Genomic DNA, 11727 nt, shown 5'->3' with positions numbered 1-11727 from the left:
CGGTAGATTTTTTTCGTGGGGGGGGAGGGGCTTTGCCCCAAAGAGATGCCTGGAAGAAACTCTGAACTAGTTCATTCAGCATCTACAAAGGCAGTGTTTAAAATCTAGTTTCTTGTTCAGTTTTGATAGAAACCAATCTCAAAGCAACCTTTTATTTCCCTCCTTCCCCTTCCCAAATAAACATTGCATTCCTGTGAACAGTTTTTAAAACTTTGAAGAATGTTTTATAAGCAGGCCAGTAGCCTTGACTTATTAAGCCAGCAGATTTTTTTTTATGAATTATTATTTTCCCAAACATATAATAATCATTTCATATCATTATGCTTATATTAATTGAAGGTATCATGCATTATAATATAAATAAAAGTGGTCCTTTTGGCCAAATTTGGGTTTTATTATTTATTTTATTTTAACCTTTTTAAAAAAAAAAATCAATTTTGACATTTTATTCATTTATTTGTAATGTTTTATCAAATATCTCCAAAGTAACTTAGTATATTAAAGAAAGCTAATACTAAATAATATCTCGAATGTGATGAAAATGTTACATTTTAAGCATTGGGTAAGATTTGGCTTTTTACTATTTAATAATATTCATGTGCAAATATTAAATGTTACCTAGTTCATTAAATAATCTTTGGGATTTAGAGCAACCCTAACTAGATTTCTAGATCTATTCACACAACTAGAAGAAATTTACAAACAAAAATGGCAGACGAAGTGATATTTGAGTTTCTTCATATGGAGATAGTCGAATACATACACAGAGAGGCGTCTAAAGAAGACAAAGTACTATACGTCTAGATCTACTTCTTTACTTAATAAGTTACTATTTAAATTAAATCTATTAGGCCTACTTCGTACGTTAAACCGTCAGAAAAAGCATGCCTAAAAACTTTGTAATAAAAATAAGACCAAAAAAAACTTAAAGTCACAACAAAAACAAACAAAAGTAAACACTAATCAAACAATTATTAAAATGAATCAAATGATTATGTTACAAAAATGCAATATTCTTAATTTCTTAGCAATATTACTCAGTGATACATGTAATTTATTGTAGTAAACATTAGGCCTAATCACATTTCTTTTGCATAGATCAGAGATCTAGCTAGATCAACCTTTTTATTTTATAAAATGAACAATAGGGTAGGCCTACTCTATTTTTTAAAAAAAAGTCATGATAAAAATATGCAAATTAAGGCTGATTCTAGCCAGAAAAAGATATGGTTTCAAACAAACTGCAGAACCATAAGCCTAGCAGAGATAATTTAAGGTCACTGCGCATGCGCAAAACTATTGTCTTTCGTATTTTCTGCCAAAAAATCTTTTTGTGAGTAGTCACTTCGTAAAATTAAAAACACATAGATCTAGTCTAGATCCGTGACATAGAAATATAGATCTATAAAAGTATAATTATAATTTCTTAAATTAGCCTATAGTATAATAATTAATATATCATTCATAGCTGCCCTCTTCCTAACTCTAACACACTACATATTTTACAATAAAAGCTGTCATTTCTAAAAGCATTTTTTAAACTCCTAGATCAAGATCTATATCTAACTGTATCCCCTGCATAAAGCTTGCTTTTAAAATCAATTCTTAAATTTTTATAGACTATAGAGGATATGCAGTCATTTGTAATGTACTTCTTAAAATTGATGCCTACATTGATAAATTCCATGATACTTTGTGTAAAGACAGAATCCTTAGTAATATAAACAACAACATGGATATTTCTGTGTGTTTACTTTTAACAGGATCAGTGTATATCAAAATTAGAGGCTCTTGGATTCCGTATAAAAGTATAATTATAATTTCTTAAATTAGCCTATAGTATAATAATTAATATATCATTCATAGCTGCCCTCTTCCTAACTCTAACACACTACATATTTTACAATAAAAGCTGTCATTTCTAAAAGCATTTTTTAAACTCCTAGATCAAGATCTATATCTAACTGTATCCCCTGCACAAAGCCTGCTTTTAAAATTAATTCTTAAATTTTTATAGACTAGAGGATATGCAGTCGCATGTAATGTACTTCTTAAAATTGATACCTACATTGATAAAATACATGATGCTTTGTGTAAAGACAGAACCCTTAGTAATATAAACAACAACATGGATATTTCTGTGTGTTTACTTTTAACAGGATCAGTGTATATCAAAATTAGAGGCTCTTGGATTCCGTGTGGGCCAAAGTCTCATTGAAAGGTGAGTTGAGTTTTTTTTTAAGTGGGCTGATACCTTAAGTACAAATAACCCACTACTATCCTATGATAAATACACATTTTACAGCTGATATGTATTTTATGTAGGCCTATAGTAATTTTTACTGTAACTGTAAGGTGAATTTGATTGCAAAAGTGACCTTTCCTCTTTAATAATTATGGTAACTGTCATATTGTAAGAAAAATTTGTTTAAGCATTCTACCGCAGATTATATATCATTTTGTCATCATAATGTAACATAGTTGATTATAAAATACGGCAGTTTAACCTTGTTAAGCTAGATTGATGACTTTTCCTTTTTTTTTATTCTAATAGTCATAATTTTATTTTCCCTGGCGTTGAGATACCACGAGAATTAAAATGTATTGTTTTTAGTGGTGTTTTGATGATTTTCTCAACAGAGTTGTTTAAAATATCTGACAAACTCAGTCAGCAAGTGGGGTTTTAACTAGAAGTAAAACACACATGCTTGACCATTAATATTCCTAATTTATCCTCTCACTATTTTGTTACATTTAGATTCACCAAATGCACTTGTTACTGTGATTACCTCCCTTCGCCGTATCATTATATAACTTTAAATATTTATTTACTAGTGCTCTTGTTTTCCATGACACCTGCTATACCATATCATTCTCAGACTTCCTATTCCTTATTACATTTTAGATTCACCAGAGAATGCTCTCGTTTCAAAGATGAACTGGACACAATGAAGTTTGTATGTAAAGACCTCTGGAATCTAGTGTATAAGAAACAGATTGATAACCTGAGGACGAACCATCAGGTGCATGAAAATGCTCTTTTTTTGTTTTGTAAATAACTACAACTATTAATAAAAAAATTTAAATAATTAAAATTGTTTTAGAATTATCTTTAATCTTTCTTTGCAAATTATAAAGATAATAGGCCTACTTGAAAATGTTTTTAACAGCTGAGATGTTTTTTTTTCTGTCTTGTAATTTTTTTAAATATGAACCATCTTAAATATATTGGTCCAGAAAAGTATTGGAAACAATTTTATGAAATATTTATTCCAGGGCGTCTATGTGTTACAAGATAACAAGTTCAAATTTCTTGTACAAATGTCAACAGGGAAACAGTATATGGAATCTGCGCCAAAGGTTGGGGTTCATTCTTTGTACTTAACCCATTTCCTTCCTGTGTGTCTAAATGGCACCAGAGATTTTTTAATGTGGTACTGTCTGAAGCGCCTATACCATAATGAATAGTACATTGAATTACCTGTTGTATTGGTAACAAGATTTTAAAGGTACTGACGGAAGCAGGAAATAATAGGTTTTATTTATGTGTTTTTATGATTTTCTAATTTTTTATCACTAGCTAGCGTTTTTAATAGTTTTTCTAGGTTTAATATTTTTTTCAATTTATTATTTTATAATATTGTTATTATGCTCAAAAGTAGTTTTTTTAAAATGATATGGTTAAAAATGCAGCATCATTTTGCTTGGTCATTGTGTAAGTAAAATTTTTTGTAATGGCTTAAAAATGAAGATAATATATAGGCCTACCTGTAAAAAATGGTATTAAAATGTTCACTTTGTTTCAAATCATCCTGATCCAACATTTTCTTTTACCCACTTTTCCATATCCTTAGTATTTAGCTTTTCCTTGTGGGATGATAAGAGGTGCTCTGTCAAATTTAGGAATTAACTGCATCGTTACAGCTGAAGTTAGTGCTATGCCAGCATGTAAGTAGCACATTTGTCAAAGACAGTGTTTAAGATATCTTTTTCATTTGTTTGAATGATGATGTGTTCAACAACAAATACAATAATTGGGTCTACGGTCCTTAGAGCAGCATCAACACTTCATATGTTGTGTTTACCTACCATTCATAGACTAATCCTTTCAAAGCTGACCATTCATGGACACATAATCCCTTCATATGCTGACCCTTCATGGACACATAATCCCTTCATATGGCGTGTTCACTGCTATCACTGACCATTCATGAACTCGAATAATCCCTTTCAATAATCACCAAATCTGAGCCATCTCCTCTGTGGACATCATTTGCTTTACTTGGGTACTAAAATTTATAAAACCTCTCAATCATGTACCTGTTATATATATTTGATCCCTTCCTAAAAAAAAAATACTTATGAAAGCAAATCTTCACAGGCAAGTTTCAAATACAAATTCAGAGGACGTGATGGTCTGAAAGTTTTTACTTTGGAACAAGTGCTGGGTGCAGAGACGGATGCAAGAGAAGTTGTAATCTCAGATTGTGCAATAACACAAAACTGTTTTCTAGTATGTTTCATTCAATATAAAAATCTGTAAGTGATTTTGATGCACATAATTCTCCTTTGTGGATGTATTTTTTAAGTGCTAAAAGAAATGAAACATTTTTCAGTAAGTAAAGGAATTCACTATCTACAAATAACTTTACTTTTGTTTTTATTGCTGGCTGTAATATTTATTGAATTACAAATGTGAACGACCTTACTCTATGAGCATCTCTAGGTTCAAACACTTTGCCACTGTTACGTGTGGCATTGGGAAGCATTGGCTTCACTGAACAGACAGCTGTTTTTGTTGTTCTTTTTACATTATTTTTTAAGTGGGCTATTTTATCGAATTGAAATTGTAAACAAAATGAATTTATCTGTAAAATATGTTCTAAATAGTATGTCTAGATTTAAAATTGTGTTGTGAATGTAGCTGAGAAATACATGAAACTGACATTCCAGGTCACAGTGGCATTCATTCTCTGGTAGCTGGGCCATTGGATAAACTGAATATTGTCTGTAAATAACCAGAGAGAAGTGAGGATGTAATTTTTTTTAAATAAATTTCATGCTTCTGTATGTATCATTTAATGTTAATGATTTATATGCGCAGTTTGGTTTGTACTCTAGGTGGTACTGTATTTACTTGAGTATTTTGCCATTTTTTTGTCAACCAATAAAAATTGTTTAATGTCGACTTGATTCCATTGATTCTTTGAGAAAGCACAAATTTATTTAAGTCGTGTATGTTGGTTAACTTGAAAATGTTTATTTTGAACTTTGATAAACAGATAATTTTTGCTACTTAAGACATTAATGATGGAACAATGTACAAGAATGAAATACAAAAGCTCGCTTGACATCTCTCATATGACAAGAAAATACATGAAAACACTGAATTAAACAACAATTTTGTATACTACAACAACTCATTCAATCATTTTGGTAAATAAGAATACATTTCAAGACAACAGTAGGTGCTTTACAAGTGTAATTTAAAAAATTCAAACGGTCAACGACAAAGCCACAACAATTGAGTGAAAATATTCCTGGACTTTTAGTGTCTACATTTCAATAAGCTTGTATTTAACAAAACCATACAGAGTTCCACAATAAAAATTAATTTAAAAAAAAATGATTGGAAAAAAATGCTTACATTCAATTTAAAAAGTCTGCACAAACAATATTGTAAAGTACAACTCATTTAACTGATATGATAAACCGTTAATGTAAAATTGATGACCAGTTAATGTAAAATTATGTCCAGAAAAGAAAATGTTACTGATTAAAATGATGGCTTCTAGATGAAAACACTGCTCATGAAAAATGTTTATATGGCAATCATATGGCAATAACGTAAGGTTATCTTATGTATCATTTACTGAGGTAATTTCTGTTAGTATTACTGTGTTAACATTAACACCCACCTCCTAAAAACAAATTTTTCTAGTAATAATTTCTTTTCTAAAAAAAATTATCAAAAGTTGCTTTGTCCTAAAGATAACCACTTTTGTGCAGTTCACAATATCACTGACAAAATAATATCTCAGTTTAAAAAAGCACACTAAAATATTTTCATTTTTACATTAATAAAACTTTGTTTGACATCAATTTTCTTTCTCACAAAAACCATACAAACACCAATTTTTTTTTTTAATATATCTTATAAATATGTTATAAATGTAATTAAAAGAATTTTTTTTTATTAAGAACATCAAAATAAAAATATCTAAAATAAAAATATCTGTTTGTCATTAAAGCTTTCATTCAGCCAGCATAGAGTTATCTCTCACAAATGTGACACAGTATGACAATTCTCTCCTTATTCTAACACTACTTTCAATAATGCAAACTAATTAAGCATTTGTGAACAGCCAAAGTGACTATGACTGGGAGAGAATTACAAAGCAAGTTGTTACAAAAACATGCAAGCACCATAAACATTCTGTCATCATGAGGATAGAAATGTAGATGGGTCAAAGTAAGAATGCAGCTCTAAATAAAACAGCTCAAAAGCATCAATAACAAAATGTATTTTTTTTTAAATGTACACAAAAAGAAAAAGTTACAGTAAATTGGTCAACTTCAAAATATTTTTTATTCTTCTGACAACAGAAAAAAAAAAGTTTAAAAAATATAACATTTTCAACAGTTAAAAAAAAAAATTACAGAGATTCCCCCACTAACATGTAGTAAACCTTTCAATAGATTTTATAATGAATTGTATTTTTTCATGAACACAATGGGTATTATAAACTTCTATTAAAGAATGTATGTAGCTTAAAAATTAAAACATTTTTGTTGTTAGAACCCTCCATCAAAGAGCAAACGATTAACATTTTAATACATGAATATATGGAAGCTGCTGCCAAACAGGGGACAATAACCCAAGGGACAGAGCAACAGTGACATACAAAGTAAACAAATCTAATGAGTAGAAGTCCTGTTTAAACAGTTCAGCTTCAACAATTTAAAAACAAGAAACAGAGAAAACAATGACATGAAAGTAAACAAATCTAGTGGGTCTTGTTAAACTGACCAGCTCATGGGTTTTAACCATTGTATAGAACAAGATATCTGATGGCTACTTGATCTGCATTGTGTATGATGTACTCATTATGGTTGATTCTGGCTGGGGGGTGATAGTTCATCTTCTGCACTTGGCCAAGGGACAGGGTTGCACCTGAAATAATGCAAGAACATCTTAAATACTGTTCAGAGGTTTGAGGGATAATCAGTGCATAACATTCTTTTTTTTACCTTCACTCATCATTACACTGAGTCACATAGATTGGTTACTACCTGATGTGACATAAATAGTGTCATGGCTACTAAAATGTAAACTGGAAGCAGTTTTTGAAGGGGTGAAAATGTTTTTAACAACTTTGCTATATAGAAATGAAAGTAATTTGATGAATGTCAATTTCACTACCTACAGCACATTATATCTCCACTTTTAAAAATTGTTAAAGTAATACTTGTTCTACTTTACTTCTTTTCAGCAGTTTTTTTTATAATAGCAGCATTGAACAGAGCAAAAATGTTAACTTTTTATAAACATTCTCCCATTTCTATTTTATGCTTATGTAGTCATCATATACATTCGATTTCTATCTTATGCTTACCCAACAGTTAAAAAGAACAGATTAGCCAAACCAAATATAAAAAATCCCAATATGCAAACTCAAGGTTATATTGATCAAACCCTTACCAAAAGGTAGTTTTGCATCAAAATCTGGCACAGGTGCATTTTTGCCCAGGATTTTCAAGCTGTTGATGTCATCATCCAGGTGGTCCTCATCCCCATGTTTCACGTCTATCTTGGGATTTCCCAATGCCACCTACAAGAACATAGTACATTCTAGTTTACCTCTCGTCATTTACATCTTACTTATTCACTTCCTAAATGTAAACTTATTACTAAAATTATAATTAATTTTTAACACAAGGCTTCATGTAAAATAATAGAACAGAGATGACTTATAAAAAGTAAAAAGTTTACATGTTATCTAAGAGAAAAATGGAATGAATGATTACCTCACAGAGCAGCATAGCCTTGCAAGTAGACTTTGGACTGTGATTATGACAATAGTGTGAGCTCTTCAAAAATGTATCAGCAAAATATATGCCCTGAATTAAAGTAAAGAGGAAAATGTTATAATGTATCGAGTATATCTCTGTAATATAAACTAAGTAATACAAGAACATCCTGATGTGCTGGTAGTATTAATGATGAAAGTAATGTAGAGTTATCACTGGACTCTTTTCCAAACTAAGTGCTTGCAAAAAGATAAAAGCCACCCACTGGCCTAAAACCAACTTCTAATGGTAGAGTAATAGAAGGGTTGGAAAAAAAAGAAGAAAAGATGGTGCTGGATGTGGCATGTCCTAAGAAAAGAATGAATCCACGAATGGTGCTAAGCTGAACGCTTCAAGGAAAAAAAAGCAGGGAAGGCAAAGGGAGATATGGAGGCTTACAACTAGCAACTGAGGGACTGCCAGGAAAATTGTCGGTGACCAACAAAAGTTGAGGGAGCTTTCTGTGGCGGCCACATGTCTCAATAGGGCTTAAAAGGAAAAAGATGATGATGAATGTAGAGCTATTAAGTACCCTTGTATGGCAGATAGTTCACCACCTGTGCTGTATGAAAGGACCTAACAGGTCAGTAAAATGCCCAGCCCCCTATCAATAAACACTCAGAACTGGGTGGACACAGGGAGGCTCTATGGACTCGCCTGGGAACAAAACTAGTCATGTAATCACTAGTTCTACCAGTTGTCACTGTGTCTTTCAACATATCCCTCTAAAATGACTAGTGCTTACCTCTCCAAACAAATGACCAGTCCAAGGAACCTCTGGTGGAGTGACCAAGAGACCCAGAGACAAGATGGACAGGAAGTTGGACATGCTGCTGCCATGCCAGAGCAGTTGGTGGTTGGGCAGTTTCAGGGCAGCAAGTCTGGCATCCTCACCTGCTCTGGACACTTTAAAGATCCTGTTGATGTTGGCTGTTGGGACTGAAACCACAAAGGATACTTCGTTATTAGATTGTAACATATTCTACGCAAGGGTAGAGAAATAGTACACTGTACAGACTGAAACCACAAAGAATACTTCGTTATTAGATTGTAACTTATTCTACACAAGGGTAGAGAAATAGTACACTGTACCGACTGAAACCACAAAGGATACTTCGTTATTAGATTGTAACATATTCCACGCAAAAGTAGAGAAATAGTACACTGTACCATTAACTAAAAAGAATGATGTCCTCTCCCATTGGCAAAGAAATATTTTCCCGAAGTTAATTATAAAAATAAACACTGATATGATAAGATTCTAGATTGTCTATACATAAGCATGACAAAAACTTTTACATATTCCATCAAGGCTATGAGCTATCTTTTCTGGTGTATAAAAATGGTGGCAAGGAAACCATTCAAAAAGGTTTATAATTACAAGGATTGCAAACTACTTATGAAAAACAAAGCTATACAATTTACCTGTGGCATGTATATTTGTAAGAATAAACTGAGCTTCAGGGTCATCTTCCAGCAATGGCTGTATCCTGCAATCCAGACTGCTATAAATATAATCCATTGGATTCATTTCTGCAGAGGATATATACATGTTTTATTAATAAACAAAGCTAAACCAAATTCAGAAGAAGATACACTGTTTAAATTTTATAACAGACTTGGGAAACTTGTAAGTGCAAACAGTCTAAAAGCGCAACACCTATCTACATTAAAAAAAAGATTAAAAAAAAAACAAAAAAAAACTGACCAGCCTTTCTAAGATTGGCACCAAGGAGAATATTGTTAGCCACTTCCAGGTCCATTAAGTCAGCAAGGAGTTTGGTGTGATCCCTGAGCATTTTCTTGTCTGCTATTGGCTGAATTGTTTCATCCTCAAAGCCGTAAATGGGAATTAGGTGATAATATTCATTTGTCAGCTTTGCAATCTGGTAAAAAAAAAGTTATAATTTTAAACACTGAAACATAATTAACTTAATATCTTAAGTTAAATAAGCACTAGAATTAAAACTTCAACAATTTTTTTTAAAAGACTGCTGCTTATTTCAATACATGACATCTGAAGGAAAACAAAGAATGGAGTGTGCTTGTGAGTTTCAAGTAAAGCAGCTCTAAACAAACAAATAGTGATACAAAAAAAGTGTCCCTCACCTCTTCACAATTACTTTGGTATTCTGTGCCGACATTAGTTAACAAATTGTTTCTAAGTTTAGTAATTTTTTCTATCAGGTCACTGAAAAAGAAGTGTGAGTTTATTAGATAACAGGACTTTGAATAAAGTAATAGATAAAATAATTTTTCAAAATACTTAAGAATCCAAGGAATTTTCCTTGAGGTTTTCTAAATATTTTCAAAATACTTTACAAGTGACAAAAATTATTTTACCCAATATCTGTTAAAATCTTTCTGGCATTGAGTAGAGTTTCTCTCTTCATGCGACCAAATGGCATGAAGTCTTCATTTAGTCCTACTTTCTGTACAGAGGCTAACAGCATATTAACGCTACTCTGTAAAATATAAACAAGAGCAGTAAATAACCTGAAAGAAAAATAAAGCTCGTAGCATTGACTTTTTCAAACTCTGCTTGAACTGGATTAACAAATTTTAGTAATTCATTTTTGTAGGTGTAAATGGCTTTAAACATTTGTAGTGTGATTAAACGTAATGTTCGCCTTTAGACATAACGATCTATGGTCCAGAGTTTATGTTTCTTGACCTTGGGATATGAACGGATGGTAAGGTCAGCACTATGCCCAGCAGCCTTTGCTTTCCCTAATGTTAGTTAGCTACCCATAAAAGCTGGATAGACTCAGGAATGTCCTGGAGACTCAAGAGTCCGGTCTGAGAAAAGAACCCAAGACTTTCAGGTTAGCAGTTGAGTGCTCTACTATTCTACCACACCATCCCATTCTCAAATGATTACTAATGACATTTTTTTTTAAATTTGACAGTTAAAAAGCGTGTCTGATGGGTTGCTTATAAACAATTGCAAACCCACAGGTGATGGTGGCATTTAAAATGCAACAGAAAAGGTTTTTTTTTAAATAGAAAGGATTTTAAAAATTGGGGTCGGGGGATGGGTGTCTGGCTTCTAGCAATGATAAATGGGTGAGTATTAAAATAGCGTATAATAGCATGACATTTTTAAAGGACTTCCTTAAGGACAAGAACAGTTATAATCAAAGAGTATCACTTACAAATTCTGTTAAGAGGTCAAAGACAGGCTCTGGAAGTTTTGATGGTAATGATGACTCGAAATTAAACTCAATTTTCTGCTGCTTGTATTGGTGTTCAGGTTTTGGCATTAACCGGTACTTCTTGGCATGATTTTGGAATCTGGGGATTTTTTTTTCATGATTTCAATTTTAATACAACATTTCTCCTCTTTTTAAATTCCAAGTCTCCATTCTAAGAAAAAGTTTTAACTTACTTGCTTAAATTGCTCCAATCATTGCCTGTTTTAGACTTAAATATTTTACAGAATTCTTTAGCTGCCTCCTGAAGTGTCTGGTAGGGTGTGTGCTGGAACTGACCTCTGTCCCCAATGCGACCCCAGCGTGTGAACAGAATAAACAAGTTCTTTGTGGTGTGACAAATTACCTGCAGGAAAAGAAGGCCAACGTGTACACTGGACAAAACTCAACAGAAATATAAAACAGGATGGTAGTGTTGAACAAGGCCCACATGCAAGCATCACAA

General features: G+C 32.1%; 2 protein-coding genes across 4 annotated transcripts in view; one reads left to right on the top strand and one right to left on the bottom strand.

Annotated features, from left to right (window-relative positions):
• The first annotated feature begins 678 nt into the window (after positions 1-678).
• Positions 679-5186, top strand: LOC131926963 (trafficking protein particle complex subunit 6b). Its single transcript, XM_059282571.1, has 6 exons — positions 679-789; positions 2160-2221; positions 2906-3023; positions 3277-3360; positions 3855-3948; positions 4382-5186. Exons 1-6 carry the CDS (start codon positions 709-711, stop codon positions 4411-4413), a joined length of 471 nt encoding a protein of 156 aa, XP_059138554.1. The 5' UTR covers positions 679-708; the 3' UTR covers positions 4414-5186.
• A 54-nt stretch (positions 5187-5240) lies between these two features.
• Positions 5241-11727, bottom strand: part of LOC131926964 (poly [ADP-ribose] polymerase tankyrase) — a 28979-nt gene continuing 22492 nt past the window's right edge. For all 3 annotated transcript variants that reach the window (XM_059282573.1, XM_059282572.1, XM_059282574.1), the window contains exons 45-54: positions 11459-11628; positions 11226-11364; positions 10414-10535; positions 10180-10261; positions 9779-9956; positions 9496-9603; positions 8816-9009; positions 8029-8121; positions 7703-7832; positions 5241-7174 (exon numbers count right to left, since the gene is read on the bottom strand). In XM_059282573.1, the coding sequence (XP_059138556.1) occupies positions 7044-7174; positions 7703-7832; positions 8029-8121; positions 8816-9009; positions 9496-9603; positions 9779-9956; positions 10180-10261; positions 10414-10535; positions 11226-11364; positions 11459-11628 (1347 nt within the window). In that variant the 3' untranslated portion in view covers positions 5241-7043. The remainder of the gene's footprint in view (positions 7175-7702; positions 7833-8028; positions 8122-8815; positions 9010-9495; positions 9604-9778; positions 9957-10179; positions 10262-10413; positions 10536-11225; positions 11365-11458; positions 11629-11727) is intronic.

This window comes from Physella acuta, unplaced genomic scaffold, assembly GCF_028476545.2.
Source record: "Physella acuta isolate Inbredline_101_S28 unplaced genomic scaffold, ASM2847654v3 ptg001355l, whole genome shotgun sequence".
Lineage (NCBI taxonomy): Eukaryota > Metazoa > Mollusca > Gastropoda > Physidae > Physella > Physella acuta.
The sequence above is the reverse complement of the archived record's forward strand: the minus strand, read 5'-3'. Positions and strand labels throughout refer to the sequence as shown.